This window comes from Aphelocoma coerulescens, chromosome 15 (assembly GCF_041296385.1).
Source record: "Aphelocoma coerulescens isolate FSJ_1873_10779 chromosome 15, UR_Acoe_1.0, whole genome shotgun sequence".
NCBI classification, from domain to species: Eukaryota; Metazoa; Chordata; class Aves; order Passeriformes; family Corvidae; genus Aphelocoma; species Aphelocoma coerulescens.
Window position 1 is genome coordinate 4,407,324 of NC_091029.1, and position 16,926 is coordinate 4,424,249.

The window sequence follows — 16,926 nt, forward strand, 5'->3', positions numbered from 1 at the left end:
CTCCTGGAGAATTTGAGCCAAGGATCCACCTTCAACTTGGCCATAGGGTCTTCAAAGGGGAATGAAGCCTGGGAAAGCCCAGCATGACACCAGAGGAGGTCTCACAGGGACACCAGGGCAGGCACCACACAGCACATCCAGAATGCCCCAGGCTTAGTGCTAAGAAATATTTATTTAAAAAAGCAAAGACATCGTCGGTGACTCCAGTCACAGCAAAGGATCATTAATCACATTTGACCTTGGACAATAAATTAGCATGTGGAGCATCGTGGTGCCCTTTGGAAGAGGTTGCCAAGGAGGGGTGTGCTGGGAGGAAACAGGCACAGATGTTTCCAAGCCCCTGATCTTCATATTTTCAAGCAAGAAAGTGCCCTTTGGGGCCACTCCAGCATCCTGCACCCTCCAGCTTTAATCCATGGATGGGTGTGGGAGAGAAAAGCCTGGGAGCACCTGGATACAGCACCGGGAAAGTCTCTGAATGCACAGGAACAGACAAAACCCAAGATATAAATATCACTTTTTTGCTCACAGAGGTATAAGTAGACTAAATGCTAAATTCCAACATATTCCAGAGGTTTCATCCCATTATTTGCAGTGTATGTTACCAAGTACAAAGCAGGGTTTGAAAATTTTTTTAAAAAGCTACATTAGCATCCGGTTTTTTTTAGTTAATTAGCAAAGACTATTATGAAAGGTACAGTGGCGATATTTGGTCTCTGAATTTTTTAAAAAGCATGAGTTTCACAGTATCAAAAGTGCTTATTAAAGAAATATAGTGTAAAAACTGTGATAAGGTGGTTGTGGTTCTGATGGTGAATAATTTAGTGGCTGTAAAACAGGTTACTGCAGCATTATACAAATTGAACAGTGCTCAGTTCACATAATTTCTTCTCATAACAATAAATATAAATAAATTTACAAATAGTAATACTGCCTAGCACAAGAATAGACAGAAGCACAATACACAAGACTATAAACAAATCTATTTTTTTAAAAAATCCTAAAAAGAGGCGTAATTCCTAAAATCCTCTAGCCAGTTATCAGTTTAATAGTTCAGTAGTACCACTTCCTTCAGGGGTGAGGACTTTTACACATCTAGATACAACAGTGGTCTGCTAGGGAGGTGAGTTTTCCTTTTTAGTGGTTTTGCTCCTTTTTTTCCTACCTCCTAACAATAAATTAACAACAGTTACATCAGAAAAGCGTTAGTGGTGCAAACGTCTCCAGGAACTGTGGGAGGTCTTTGTCCAATTTGGCAAATTAAGAAAAAAATGACACACCAGGGGCTGGCCAGCCCCTTGGCTCGTGGTGGCTTCTGTGACAGTGGTGACACAGCAGCTCCACCACGGTGTAGAATAAATTGATTTCCCTTAACTGGGTGCTTTTTAGCTCAATTACATTCCGGTGGAAGTTCCTGCTGCCTTCCAGGTCCTTCTGGAGAGCTCCCCAGTCCCACAACACAAGTGTCCATGCCCTTGCCATGGGGGAAAAGTGGTTCTACCAGTCCCAGCTTGATTTATTTTGGCCTCACACGCTGGAAGCAGCCGACACATCCCAAAGCAGGACGAGCTCTTGTAGCTTCCCGGTCGGATTTTAACCACGGGGAAGAACCGTCCCTCGGGATCTGTGGAACGGTGCCAAGCTCAGAGCAGAGGGATGGGTTTGTTGCCTTGGGGGTTCATGTACTGAGCAGCTGCCACATTGTCCAGGGTGGTGTAGGTGGTGTAAAGGCCAGTGACCTGCAGGTCGGAGAAGGAGCGGTCACTGCCGCTGGACGCGGGCGTGAGGCCGGGCGTGCCCAGCTCACAGTCGGAGAGATGCAGGGGGGAGTTGCTGAAGGCACCCAGGGTGTCCAGGCTGAAGCTGTCGTCTTTCATCTCCTCCCAAATGTTCCCTGGAAAAGATGGAATCCTGCTCACAGCAGCACATCCCCCACCCTCGGGGTGCTGGGTGGGGTCAGGCAGGGACTAAAGGGCTTCACCCAAAGGATGGGGCCACTGTGGTGCAAGGGCAGCAAGTGTGTCTGAGCTCCCAAAACCTGAGATTCCAGACCTTTCTGGGCAGCAAGTGTGTCTGAGCTCCCAAAACCTGAGATTCCAGACCTTTCTGGGCAGCAAGTGTGTCTGAGCTCCCAAAACCTGAGATTCCAGACCCTTCTGGGCAGCAAGTGTGTCTGAGCTCCCAAAACCTGAGATTCCAGACCTTTCTGGGCAGCAAGTGTGTCTGAGCCCCCAAAACCTGAGATTCCAGACCCTTCTGGGCAGCAAGTGTGTCTGAGCCCCCAAAACCTGAGATTCCAGACCCTTCTGGGCAGCAAGTGTGTCTTTTCCCCCAGATCCTGTGATTCCAGACAGCACCTCTCTACCTGTGCTCACCATACACCCACGACCACGTCAGGCATCGCCACAAACCGGGCAAGTTCTCCTTGCACAGAAGGAGAACACCAAGGCATGGGCAGAGCTCTGTTTTCCCAGGGACAGAGAGATGTGATGTCCCAAATCCAACTGGACACCCCTTCCTCCACCCCCTGCAGTGCCTGCACTGGAGCCAGGAAGGTGCTTTGCTGTCCCACCTGGCACCGGGACAAAATCCACCCGGGATGTCAGATGCAGATGCCAACACCCAGCACCAATTTTTAGCTCAGCCCCATCCCAAACCATCCCACTGAGGATCCTGGTTGGATACTCAGAGATAACACAGCCACAAACACCAGCTCTGCCCTCTCCCGGCGCCTTCCCCCGTACCTTGCAGGGCGAAATCCATAATGCTCGGATCCAGAGCATCCACCTCCGTGCTCATGTCCACCGCCACGTTCGGGAAGTCCGGGGCGCGTCCCATGGGATGGTGGGGCAGGGGGCTGCGGCTCATGTCGGGCAGGGTGTGCAGAGGAGGCGTTTGTGCAGGTGCTGGGGAGTTGGGGGCGAGGCGAGCCTGGGTCTGGAGCTGGTGGTGCAGGGGGAGGGACTGCAGGGACAGCGTCATGATGGGCTGGGGCTGGAGCTGGGACACGGAGATCCGGCCCAGGGGGGGCCCCTCGGGCTCTGCCTGCTTGCTGGGCCGCCTGCAGCTCTCGGGTCTGTCCGTGATCAGCTTGTCCAGCTCCTCTGCCCATTCCAAGGAGGAAAAGAGATGCTTTAACCCATTTGATCAAGCAGGGATTGCCCACAGCACAACCACACATCCGTGCCATCAACTGACTGTCACCGTGTGAGACCCAGCACAGGCTGTGACCGTGCAGGGAGCAAAGAAATGCCACCTAATTCCTTCCCCAAATCCACTTCCATGAGAAATGATCAGGAAACTGCAGAGCAGCCCAGCCACCCCTGATGGCAGCTCACCCCCAGCTGCAGAACTCTGTGCTCAGAGGAACACTGAGAATTCTACTTATCTGCCAAATAAGTACAAAAAACTCCTGACTGTTTCCGTGGCCCTTTTGCTTTTAAACAAATAATGTGTAATTTATCACTGACTGCACATTACTGATTTTGTAGCAAAAAATACTCCAGTTGATTTTGTCAATACCGAGCTCCTGAAAGCTTCCAAAAGATGTTTCTTTATAAAAAAAGACATTTTATAAATAAGAAATTTTATAAATAAGAAATTTTAAAAATAAGAAATTTTAGAAATAAGAGATTTTATAAATATGAAATTTTATCAATAAGGGGGGAAATGATAAATTAAAAATATAAATAAACATAATAAATACATATTTCTAATAACAGATATTATAAATAATAATTTCTATTTTATAAAGAACAAAATGTCTTAGGAAAGGGAGACTTCTGCAGGCAAGAAACAGCATTAAAACGCAACTCTATGAAACGTGCATTAAAATGTGACTCGATATGAAAACATTCCTACAAACAGTAACCCCGGAGGCAGCGGAGCCCTGCAGGGAATGCCATGGATGTGCGGGGTGGGGTGTGGGATCCCAGCCCTACCTGGGTTCGCCATGCTCCTGTGAATAGCAGCCAAATCCTTCCTCTTCCACTTCTGCATCTCCTCCTCCATCTTGTCGATCTTGGCGGGGTTGAGGGCCCACAGGCAGCCCTTGCGGGAGGTCCCGCTCAGTTTGTTCTCCACCTTCTCAAAGCACTTGTTCAGGGACAGGTTGTGGCGCACGGAATTCTTCCACCCGTCGGGGGCTGTCTGCAAGGAGCAGGAAGGGGTCGATGGAAGCAGCTCCGGTGTTGGGGGGAGGGCGGGAAAGGGGCTGGAATGTGGTGCTTTTCCAGCCTGGGAATGCTCAGGTACCTTGAAGTAGGGGAAGTGCTCCTTCATGAAGCTGTAGATCTCGCTCACGGGCAGGCTCCCGGTCTTGCTGTTCTTCAGCGCCATCGCGATCAAACAGCTGCGGGCAGGGAAACGCGGGGAGGGCTTGGGATCATGGAATGGCTTGGGTGGGAAGGGACCTTAAAGCTCATCCAGTGCCACCCCCTGCCACCTTCCAGTAGCCCAGGTTGCTCCAAGCCATGTCCAACCTGGCCTTGGACATTTCCACGGCTTCTCTGGGCAGCCTATGCTGAGGCCTCCTCACCCTCACAGGGAGGAATTCCTTCCCAATATCCCACCTAACGCTGCCCTCTGGCAGTGGGAAGCCATTCCCCTTGTCCTGTCACTCCATGTCTTCTTCTGGTCTAGCAGCCTTGGACCTCTTCAGACACAAACAGCTGGGATCCTGGGATTTCTGTTCCCAAGGGCTCAGAAGTCACAGAATCACGGGATAAGGTGAGTTTGGAAAGACCCACAAGGATCATCGAGTCCAGCTCCTGGCCCTGCACAGCACCATCCCCAAAGAGTCACACCACATTCCCAAAAGGATTGTCCAAACCCTTCTTGGGCTCTGCCAGGCCTGGTGCTGTGACCACTTGAGATTTTACTCCTCCTTGCTACTCCTATGCTGCCCTCCAGGAATTATTTTGCTTGTTCACTCCTGCTACCCCTCAGAGGCAGCTTCCACAGAACCCCTGGATGGATGAGGGGATTTTTGTTCCCTTCCAAAGGATTCAGACACCCCTGCAGTGTCCCAGCCATCCCGGGACAGGCTGTAGGCAATGTGCTTCCTGCTCCCCACTCACCTGTAGGAATAAATGGGCTTGGGATAATGCTTTGGATGCAGTTCCTGGGCAGAGTGGGGAGCCAGGCGTGGCTGGGAATAGTGTGGCTGTGTCCCATAGGAGGTGTTGTAGATTGCTGCTGGGTTACACTGTGTGCAGAGGGAAAAGAAGGGAGATGTTGGACGCAAAATGTCCGTGGATGTGTAGGTTTAGGGATAATTTCAGTTTTCTTTTAAAAGACACCTAAATTTGATCTTGGCAGGTACTTCATGACAGACAACAAGCACATACCAGTACCTGCTGGGGGTTCTGGGCCAGGGCAAACACCTGCTGGGAGTGAGGAGGAGGAGGAGGAGGAGGAGGAGGAGGAGGAGGAGGAGGGAAGAGCTGTTGCTGTGTTTGCAAACCAGGGGACAGCTGCCCACCCACGGCGTAGGGGCTCATCTGCCGAGAGAAACACAACAGGCGTGGAATTACCAACCCCTTGTCCCAGGAGCTGGGGCAAGAACGAGCCATCGAGGCCTGCTCTTACATTTGCTCCGTGTGTTGAGATGGAATTGAGGCCCAGGATTCCCTGTGGGAGGCTGGCCTGGACGTGGATCATTGCTCCGGGTGTCGAGTGCATCGTGCTGCCCACAGGACCTGGCATGGAGAGAGGAAGGCAAGGAATGCTCCCATGGAAGCACAGTTCAGGAAAGGGGGCTGCCACCGGGGGTTGATGGATGCAGCTGAACACAGGGAAGCTCTGGAGTGGAGAATCCCACCTCTCTGGCTTTCCATCCCCAGAGGAGCCAGAGCATTTCGCAGCTTGCCCAGATGACATCAGCTGCTCCCAAAACTCTTTAGGCAGGAGATGAAAGGTGGCAGCTGTTTAACAGCCCACGGTGGTGACACGAGCACCGGGTCTTACAAAAGAGAAACAACACATTCAGCATTAGCTCTGCTCCTGGAGGATTTGTGCTCTCAGGCAGGCTGAGCTCTCGCTGTGGAATGCCACAGGGAATGATGTGTGTTTACCTAAAGGATGTTCACAAAGGAAAGAAAGGAGCTCGACCAACACATGCAGCTGCATGAAGCAAAGAGGTGTGAGGTAAATGAGGTGCTCTTCGTTTTATCAATGTTGAAACAAAGCAGAATGATTAATTACCTAATTTCCTAATTTCAGAGCTGTTGAAAACCTCTAAAACCCAGGACTTAAATACCTCAGCCCAGCAAGGCACCAGCAGCTGCACTGAGCAGAAATTCCCATGGGATCCAAGGGTTGCCAGTGCTGGAGCTCTCTCCCTCTAGGAATGAAGGGAAGGCACCAGCAGAGCCCTTAGAGAAACCAACAGGCTCCGGGTCTTTGGGCAGGAAACAAAATGCAAAGCACTTAAAAGGAATCCACTGATAGGAAAAGGGCGCCGGAGGGGGAGTGGCGGGGACAGGTTGTGCTGCTTAGGGAGCAGTTATTCCCATTTCCCACCCCAACAGTACCTGTCTGCTGGAGCATGGCATTCTGGGCCCCCAGGCTGAAATCCATTCTCCCACTGGCCATCTGTTGGAGCCGAGGCACATCCACGGATGTCAGCCAGGACAGGGACTGCAAATCCCCCGGGAGCTCATCCTCGCTCAGCTGGGACGGGTCTGAAGCCAGGAGTCTGCAAAGCAGCAGGGAAGGTTAACAGGGAGCAGGGATGGTGCTGTATTATCCCTGGAAAGAGATGGCTGGGATGCCAAAGCTCCTGTAGGTCAGTGGGAAAAAACACCAGGCTGGAATTGTGTGTCCAAATCCAGCTGTGCCCTGTGGTTTCACAGCTGGTTACTGACACCCTTTACCTGCTCTCGTGTTCCTTTGTCCAGTTTGAAACATTTTGGTTAAGAAAACTTCTTGTGGAGCATTTGTAGGGGAAAGAGGCCCAGGGACCCAGCAGAGAAACTGCCTGGAAATGAACCCAAACTGCTTCCTAATTTTCACATCTGTCAGAAATTTGCACCTGTTTGGCTTCGATGGGGGAGAAACCTGTCAGGACTTTGAACCTGATTGTTCTGTATTAAGCCTGAAATCCAGAAGGAGCTTGGAAGGAGCTCTGTGCCCAGCTCCTGGGGAATGTGTGTGCTGCTGCTGGAACACCTGGAGAAGCTTTTCCCAGCCACTGGATCCTGTCAGTGCTGGCAGATCAGCAGCTGCCCAAAGAGAACTTCACAGACGGAACTGCTGATCTCTTCCATCCAGACACGTGAAGTTATTGATACTTAAAAAACCAATTTTTAGGCAGTTTTTGACAGAGCAAAGGATCAGAATGAAAGGTTTGGCACTGGAGGCACCGTATCTGCCAGGCTGCCTTTAGCAACAACGCCAGGCACAGTGGTGACAGGCTGCTTTTGGTTTAAAGCTCTGCTTTTGTCACCTTTTACATGCTGCAGATCACCTGTTTTGCTTTGCTTCTGACAGAGCGTGTGGTACAAAACGGGAATATTGGAATATATTTACAGTACTCAAAAATTCCTGTGTGGCCCAAACTCCCCGTTAGAGTCAATAAAAGAACTCTTGCAAATGAAAGGCTAAATTAATTAATTTACGTGGAACACTATTCCAGGAGTCACTGGTACCTTGAGGAGTAAAGCAGTAATTAAGGACATGTCAGGAAGTTGTCATTAGACACCCAGGGTAAACCCAAAGGGATTCAGATGCAGGAAAACATCTTTATGTCTCAGAAGAACGTACTTTAGTTGGATGCAGTTGATTTTGCTTTCAAACCCAAGGCTTTCAAGAGCTCTCAGAGATGTGTTAAAGTGGTGTCTGCTGCTGATTCGTGTTTGCTGCCAACTGATGCTGCAGAAGCCCTAAATAAATCTGCTCTCTCGCTGAAGCACCTTTTATGTTTTACACGACTCTAAATCAGCTTAAAAGAACAAGGCCCAACTCCTGTGCCTGCCTGCCCTGGAGCTTTTAGCTCCTCTATTCAGGAATTCCAGAAACACCTATCAAAGCTCCCCCGAACCACTACCGGGGAGATCTTTAAAGCAGAATGCCATTTGTTTGCAAAAAGATTCTGAAAAGAAGAAAAGGGGGGAAAAATCAACACAGGACCAAGAGCCAAAAGCGCCAACTCTAGCCAAAAACAACCCCTCTTCAAATCTCCCTCCCAGCCTCCCCCGTGCTCTCCCTCCTACTGTAGTTATAGGGCAATAATTAGCATCGCCATGGTTACGCCCTTCAGTTATTTTGCGAGGCCAGGGGACTTCAATCCATTAAAAAAAAAAAAAAAAAAAAAAAAAAAAAAAAAGCAAGCCCATCAGGTGACGGCTCTCCCGGCGCGGAGATTGGCTGGATTGGAAGAAAACAAGGGGCATGAAATGATTTGAAAACTGGGCAGGCTCGGGGTCGTTTGCAACAGTTGGTTCCATTGAGGGGGAGCCGCGGGCCCTTTGTGCGCCCAACGCCCGCCGCCCGCGGCACGTGGCCCCCATTGTCTTTGGGGACCCCGCTTAATTGTCCTGCCCCAACCCCCCCGCCCCCGCTCCTTTTTTACAAACCTCCCATTAATCTGCCCGAGTGACAGGCGACACACAACACACGTCCCCTCGCCATCTGGCACCCCGCGCCCTGCCAGCGCTGCGCTAACGGGGTCAGCGCCCACCGCGCTCCGCGAACGCCGCTGGCAGCGCCCGGCTCGGCCCTCCCGGGCCGCGTTCCCGGAGAACGGCGGCTCCTTCCTCACCCTCACCCGGGATGCACCCAGCCCGGGAGCGGGGGAGGCCGTCGGAAGGTGGAGCTGGGTGTCCCGCTCGGCATCTGCCCTAGGGACACGAACAGGGGCAAGGAGAAGGGCTGGTATCAACTGAAAAGTCGATAGCACGGTCGTGAGGCTCTGTTTGAAACAGATATGAAGATGCAATAATATTTAATAACTAGACAAGTGTGTAAGACAGCTTTCTCCAAGTCAGTGGTCTTCCCTTCCCTTCCCTTCCCTTCCCTTCCCTTCCCTTCCCTTCCCTTCCCTTCCCTTCCCTTCCCTTCCCTTCCCTTCCCTTCCCTTCCCTTCCCTTCCCTTCCCTTCCCTTCCCTTCCCTTCCCTTCCCTTCCCTTCCCTTCCCTTCCCTTCCCTTCCCTTCCCTTCCCTTCCCTTCCCTTCCCTTCCCTTCCCTTCCCTTCCCTTCCCTTCCCTTCCCTTCCCTTCCCTTCCCTTCCCTTCCCTTCCCTTCCCTTCCCTTCCCTTCCCTTTTGAGTTTACAGTTCTTTTAAAACCACCTCAGGCTGTTGGGTTTTTTGATTTGTTTGGGTGTTTTTTTGGTTGTTGGTTTTTTTTGTTGTTGTTGTTGTTGTTTTGTTTTTGTTTGTTTGGGGTTTTTTTTTTTTTTTCAATGGATTCACTAGTTATCAGATTAACATTCAGTTAATTATGGGGGGGAGGGGGGGGAAGCATATTTAATCAGAATTACATCCCTGACCACAGCAGAGGGTTGAAACAAGAAGATATTTAAGGTCCCTTCCAACCCAAACCATTCTGGGGTTCTGCGATTCCATGATTTGGTAATTCTATGATTCCATGGTTTCAAGTTTAAGGATTATTCTCCAGGCTGCCTTCAAAACCGATGTTGAGATCTCACATGTCTTAAAGAAGGTGAAACTTTTAAAGAATGCCCATTGCTGCCTGGCTGAGGTGTTTTAAAAGCCCGGGGATATTCTGTAGTGTAAACCCAGCACACGTCCCAGGCCACAGGCTCAATGTGTGCCCTGCTGTCAGTGAAGAAATTCCAATTTAACTGCAAAAAAAGAGGCACCCGAGCACTGGAATAACCAACGTGGTCATCTCCTAGGGTTCAATCTTCCTGACCTGAAAATTCCCTGTGCCAAGACAGCTGCAGATCCATGAGGACGTGTTGGAATATCAGGTGGGATTGGATGCTGTTCCTCACCACCACCCTGCTCGTCTCACGTTGGAGGGTAAACTCCAGGAGGATAAACTCCAGGAGTCAGAGCTCCTGCCTTTGGCTGGGTGTTCACAGCCCCTGGCACAATGGGGCACTGTGGTAAAAGCAGCCTTTCAGCGCATGTAAATGAGATAAATAGTGATAGGCTGTAATTAATGCGCTGCTGAGCCTCCCCTGCTCATTCCCAGGGCTCCTGGAACAGCCATGGAGCCACTGAATCCCGGGAAGGGGAGGGTGTAGTCCCACCAAACCTGTTGCAAACGTGGTGTTATTTTCCAAGGTGTGATGAAATCACCAAACTCCACTTTTACCCCCTCTGTGTTCAACTCTCTGCAGGAGAACACCCCCTGCCTCTAGAAAGGGATGAGAACCCAGAGGGTGCTGAGGATTTAAGTCCTGGTTCTCCTGTGCATCCCAGGATGCTGATCCATAGATCCTCCTGTGAAAAGTGCCTGGAAAAGTGGAAGTGGCACAGAAATGCTCCATGGCACCGTTAGTCTTTGCTGTCTGCTCTGCAGTTATCTGCCCAAAATATTTATCCTGTCAGGGTAATGCTGGATCAGGAACACCTTGGAATGAGATCCCTTCCCAGATCTGATGCTGGGCTCACCTGGCAAAGTTCACCAGAGCCTGCCAGCAGCACAAAATCTTCACTCACAGCTACCCCCATCAAGAGCATCCTGCTGGCACATAGTGGAATTGGAGTCATTCCTGGCCTGACCATGCAGGAATTTAACACCAGAGCTGGATGTGAGTCTGTACGCACCAGTGGGACTCTGCCATCTTTCCTCAGGCTGAGCTGTTGGAGGGAGCTGGATCTAAGGGGGTTCCTCACCTCAGGAACCACTGCCAGGGGAACTATCCATGAATTATCCACCTCCACATTGTGTGGGATGACGAACTCATCCCTGGAGACTGTAAGGACCATCTCCTCAACAACCCAGTGTGTGGTGACAACTCATCACCTCCATCCCAAACAAAGCCAGGCCAAAACCCTGCAGCTGCATTTGGGATATTTCACAGTTTTAAGTCTCAATGGACAGGTTTTTTCCCATTCCCAGCACTGCCACCTGAGTTTTTAGCCCAGGCTTAGGTGACACAACTGCTCAACCAGCAGGAGGAATTGGGTGATAGGTCCTTAATTAGCTGTTTGCAATGGTTTGTCCAGCAAGAGACAATTGGACACAAAGAATCCTAAGAAAACCTCTTCTGGAAATGGTGATGAGAAACTGTTTTCCTTTGTCTGGGATTACACAAAGTCCTCAGGACAAGCACAGAGAGTTCTATGCAAGACAAGGAGAAGGTTTGCACTGTGGCTCTCCAGCTGTGTCCATGTGAGAAATATCCTCTGTTTTACTGAAGGATTCAACTTCCCCGTCTCCTTCAGCTCCTCATTCCCACTGCTCTGCTCCTTCCCTTTATGCCCTTCCCCTCCCATTTTCCTGCCTTCCAAGTGCTTTTCCCTCACTATTTTCTGGTTTCCACACTCATAACCAGCTGCCCCTTTCAGCTTGTTTCTTCCCCAGCTCCTCTTTGGCTTTACCCAGCTGCTCCCAGAGGTTTTGGTCTGTGATTCCTCCCCGAAGGCACAGCACACACCCAGTCCCAAACCATCATCCCACCCCCTCCCCATCTTCAACATCTCTGAGTTATTTCTGGCCTTGCTGGAAATCAGAACAGAAATTAAGCAGCTTTTTAGGGACAAAGAGAGTCCCTCCTTATCAAGAAACATTGGATTATCAGAACCAAAAATGGTGAGGAAAAAGCATATTACATCATTAACCTGGCAGGTGTTGCTGGCCTCCTTTCCTTGCACCATGCTGGACTCTCTGAAAATCTCCTGCAAAGGCACTTGGCACTAAGAACAGGCTACAGCTGTACTCCTGGAGCCTTTTATCCATCCCAGCTCCACATTTGACAACCCCCACTACACCAGTTTGCTGTGGGATGAGTAGAAACTGAGTTACAGTAAAATGTGTAATACTTAAACCCGAGAGGAAATGAGGGGTGATGGCAGCACTGCACCCCCAGGCACTCATTCCCTGCTCTGCTCTAACCTTCCCTAGGCTGGGATTTGCCAAACGCAGCTGGGATCTGACTCTGGAACCTGTTTGGTCAAAAACCCCAAACTCAAACATACCAAAAATCAGATCTGTGACTGATGTCAGAACAAGCAAAATGTGCTGAAGTACCAGGCACTGCAGGAATGTTACGTATTAAAAACAGGACCATGGTCTGACTGGGAAACTGCTTTTTCCTTGGATATTGCTGTTCATTAGCACTGGAGCCTTGTGTAGGTGTTACTGGAGTGTAAAGGGAATATCAGCTCTACACCCTGTCCCTGTGCAGGGCTGTCACAACCCCTCAATCTCTGGGCCTGCAGCAGCTCCGCTTCCTGCCCTTGTCAACGGGTGTGACGAGCCTCTGAGATCCCCAGGAATTCTGGAAAAGTCCCGATTCCCTTTCCCTTTCCCTGTTTTGGACAAGCACCCTTTCTGAGGAAAGGGATGAACCCGTTCTGGTCTCCCAGGAGCCCGAGGTGCTGCTCCAAACTGGCCCTTCCCAGCTCCGCCATCACCGCGGGACTTTGGGACAAGCGGAAGGCCGCAATTTTTTATTCCTCCAGATCAGCACATTTCAGGAGTGCTGAGGAAACAGTCGTGCTAATCCACTTAAATCAATCCAGTTTGACTGATTCCTTGGAGGTTTCTCACTTTTTTTTTTTTTTTTTTGAAAGAATGAAGCAACTCCCGTGCTGGAATTCCTGAGGCACTCGGAGTCATTATCTCACTCCCTGTCAGATGAACACACGGGAATGTCATGGGAATGGACACTGGCATTTTCTCCAGGAGCAATTAGGGTGTTGTTAGTGATGCATTTGTAACCTTTTGTGTGCACACTCCCTCCCTCCCTCCCATCCATCCATCCATCCATCCATCCATCCATCCATCCATCCATCCATCCATCCATCCCAGGGGACAGAGGTGTCACTTCCTCTCCAGAAACCCCAGTGCAAAAAAAAAACAGGTATGAGAGCACCACTTAGAGCTAAAATGTGCTCAAATTCGAGATTTGTCACCTTTTTCCCCACTGGAATGCTGTCACATCCAGAATTTATGGATTACAGCAGCCCTGTGCTTCTTAATCTGATTTTACACTTTATGGCAATGTAAAGTAATTACAGAAAAAAATTGATCAGACTAATGAGCTAATGAATATAGACAATTTTTCTAAGAGTCAAAGGGACAATTAAAATGGGGTAAAGGACACTATAATCCAGTAATATATTGAATTATTAATGATTAACACCTTTTGATCCAAAATAGACCTATTTAAAGCTTAACTCCTGTTTAACATATAGAGAATGCATGGCAAGGCCTTCGAAATGCTCCACAAGGCTTCTGACAACTGGAAATGCACAATAACCTAAGAAAATAGAAATGTGGTCCTGACACCAAATATCGTGGAATCAAATCTTAAAATCAAAATGATGGATTTCATATTTCAATTCAAAACATTGCTGGAAGACCACGGCTCCCAGGAGCTGAAGAACCTGGTGATTCCCAGGAATCAGCCCGTAGATCCCATGGGAAAAGCCTTGAGCCTGCTCCTAGAATTTGCACAGCTCTATGCTGAAACCACCACAAGCCACCACTGCATGGAAAGCTTGTGGTCTGCCCGTGCTGTGATTTTAAAATCAGAATTTAACTAAACCACATTAAATTATTAATTATGATTAACAGGGATAAAGCGCTGAGGGTTCAAAAACGCCGGTGCGTTACAATTCTCTGCTTTTGTTCCCTTAAATGTGATTTGGGATCATTAGAAATATCTGCCTGCCCTATGAGGATGAATATATTGAATATGGTGGTGTTTTCTGGAGGAAGCAAAGAGAGGCAGCTCCTAAAATAAAGAATTACTTTGCATTGCAGCCGGGCAGTGACAGCACCATAAAAGCAGGCAGTGGAGGAGATCTGATGGCCTTTAATCATCCCTGTGCTGTTTTATATCCCACAGCTGCACTGCTGGGAGAGATATTTGCCTAAAATCATTTCTCTGGGGTGCAAAAAGTCCTGGGATTTCTCCCAGCAGCCAGAAGCAGCCCAAGCCTCCTCACCACCCCGAGCCATGACAAATTTACTGCACGTGCTTTGGAGCTGCACAATTCAAAGATCTGCTAAAATCAGGGATTTTTTTCCCCCACATTCCTCTTACAAAAAAAAAAAAATCCCAAAATCCCAAGTTTTCCAGCTGTAAGCATAATCTGCCTGCAAACTGATGGGTGTCTGGGGGTTTGATCCCCTCCTTTCCCAGCCTTTCCTCCTCGCAGCAAAGCCGGGGCTCCTCCAAGTCCAACTGTCCCATTGAAAGATTCCAAGTGAGACAGAAGAGTATTCTCAGCACAGCCCCAGCCTCCCACTCGCTAATTGGAGGCCATTCCCCCATTTTGTGGAGCCTTGATGCTCCCCCATGGAGAACTCGGGACTGTGGGTTCCAGTCTTGGACTGTGGTGACAGCAGGAGAGTAAACAGAGCTGATAGAATTTGACAGGTCTATTCTTTTCCTAAAATCATTCAGTCTAAAAGATTTTCTTTTACATAATCCAAAGTGTTTTCTCATGAAGTAGGACAAATACTGCTCTGCATTTATGCTGCAGTTCAGATTTTATGCATTTTTATCAGAATTTGCCACTATTAAACGAGGTCGGATAATTCGTTTTAAAGCCGCGGTAAAGAAATCGCAAGTGGGTGAAAAACTTTAGAGAGCTGAGTTCAAAATGTTTCGTGGAGAACCCAAAGCTGGTTTTTAAGAAGAGGAAAGCCAGAAAGTTATGATTTTTTTTTAAACTGCAGTAAGATAAATCCTATCTTTCTCCCCCCAAAAGCCAGTTTTTTCCTGCAGCTCTGAGTTAAAGAATACTTCTCTCCCTAAAAAAGGGGGCTTTGTTAAGGTGCTGAGTTCTGAAGATTCAGCCTTAAATCCACGTCCCCAGAAGTCCCTCTCACCCACACCCTTCCTTAAATCCCGAATAATTTCTTCACCAATATTTACGGAGCCAAGAAAAATGCCCAGAGCAAACAGTGCCTCAGTAAACAGCAAAAACAGAGCCACAAACCTTTTACCCCAGAGGCTGCAGGGACTATAACAAATCCCTTGTTGAGCTGCAAGAGGCTGCACTGCAGCCTTTGCATTTTGAATAGAGACAGGCTGGGAGAAGAATACCTGCAGCAGCCCCAGAAAAGGTTGCAAACCCCTCAGGCTGGGAGGAAGGAGTCTCTCAATGCTCATTTTAAGGGAAAAGAAATTAATTTTCTTCTGGTTTGCTCTATGTTGTTGTTTTGGTTTGGGTTTTTTTTGTGAACTGGGATGTGTTGTGTGTGTTCTGTATTTCTTGGAGCTTTGCATCATGTGACAAAATGTAACCTAACATAACCCAGAGCTCTGTAACTCATGCAGAACCCTCCTGTAACCTCTAACAATGCTTTGAAATGATAAATGGAAGCACGGTGGTGCAGGTAAATTAAATTACGAAAGGCTCTTGGCAAAGCCAGGTTTGTTCCCACCCATATTAAAAGCCCTTTGACGTGTCAGTGCTTTGGAGGGTTGCACAAGTGCTTGTTTTAATTCAAAACTCCTCCAGTGTCTCTTGCACTTGTTCAGTCTCTCCATGACTGCTCCATAACAATGCAAAAAGTGATCTGAAAGGGAACTTTTAAATTATTATAATTTAACGAGAATATCCTTCTCTGGCAACGCTTGCCCAGGACAGAGAGTTTAGAGAGAGGTCAGCCCAAGGTCGGGGAGGTGTTTCTCAAACACAGGTTAGTATCAAAATCAGAGAATCATAGAATTATGGAATGATTATGGATGTAAAAGACCTCCAAGATTATCAAGTCCAGCCTGCATCCAAATGCCCCCATTGTGAATTCTTTAAACAGCAATGTTCCTAAATAAGGAATGCATTGTAACCGCTCATCGGCTTAGAAATCGTATTTAGAGTGGGGAAATAATGCAGATAACTTTAAAAAAAAGTAAAGAAGAGGAAGAAAAGTGGATTTCTACATGCTAAAGGGGTTTTTTAGGAAACAAGGAGGAAGCAACGGGAGTGGCCAGCTGTGCCAGTGCAGTGCACGTTTTTTGAAACGGAGAAAACCTCACCTGTACTCCTGCGAGGGGTGGTGGTTTTGCCCTGAATTCCTAATGATTCCTGACATTATGGACGGGATATCACTCTCTATCATCTCCTGGGAAAGCAGCAGAAGGCAGCGGTCAGCAGCAGTAGCTATCCAGCACTTCAGCAGCGGCGGGAGGCACCGACCCCGCCCGAGCCCCGGCACCGGGGCACGGCACAGCCCGGCGCTGGCACCGGCACCCCCAGGTGCGCTGGTGGCACTGGGAAGGGCAGGAAAACACTTCACGGGGGATAATGCCATCCCAGAGAGGGACCCCTGAGGGAGGGACAGCTACGGACAGGGGATGTGGGTACCGGGAGCACCGAGCCAACCGGGAGCGCTCCCGCCTTGGGCTGCTCTTATCCCCCAAACAGCGTCCGTCGCATTTTGGATGAAAAAGCTGCGGGAGCTGCTGCGGTTGCCCCGGGGATGAGGGGAACCGGGAGACTCCAGCCCTGGACGCCCAGGGATGGAAGGGGAGCCCGGGAGATTCCCAGAATCGCTGCCCCACAGATGGAGGGAGCCTGGTGGTTCCCAGCCCCGCTGCCCTGGGGATGGAAGAGGAACCCCGGAGAATCCCAAAACCGCTTCCCCGGGGATGGAGGGAGCCAGGGAGAACCCCAGCCCCACACCCGCGGGAATAGAGCGAGCCCGGAAAGATCCCAGACCCGCTGCCTCGGGGCTTAAGGGGAGACCGGGTCCCCAACGCCGCTGCCCCGGGGATGGAAGAGCCCGGGGGTCCCCAGCCCCGCTGCCTCAGGATGGAGCGAGCCCTGGGA

General features: G+C 49.5%; 1 protein-coding gene across 1 annotated transcript; it reads right to left on the bottom strand.

The window, feature by feature from the left end:
• Positions 1-1,323: 1,323 nt before the first annotated feature.
• Positions 1,324-16,216, bottom strand: FOXN4 (forkhead box N4). The gene is made up of 9 exons (XM_069030750.1): positions 16,134-16,216; positions 6,534-6,697; positions 5,590-5,699; positions 5,355-5,501; positions 5,079-5,206; positions 4,255-4,351; positions 3,942-4,149; positions 2,745-3,104; positions 1,324-1,894 (listed from the first exon to the last, which is right to left on the bottom strand). Exons 1-9 carry the CDS (start codon positions 16,214-16,216, stop codon positions 1,644-1,646), a joined length of 1,548 nt encoding a protein of 515 aa, XP_068886851.1. The 3' UTR covers positions 1,324-1,643.
• Between the last annotated feature and the right edge of the window lie 710 nt (positions 16,217-16,926).

Excerpts from the sequence above, each read along its gene's own strand:
- FOXN4 (XM_069030750.1), bottom strand. The coding sequence starts at position 16,216 with ATGATAGAGAGTGATATCCCGTCCATAATGTCAGGAATCATTAGGAAT. Across the intron at positions 4,352-5,078 it reads AAGCCCATTTATTCCTACAG|CTGTTTGATCGCGATGGCGC; the intron begins GTGAGTGGGGAG and ends CCCTGCCCGCAG. Across the intron at positions 4,150-4,254 it reads AGCACTTCCCCTACTTCAAG|ACAGCCCCCGACGGGTGGAA; the intron begins GTACCTGAGCAT and ends TGCTCCTTGCAG.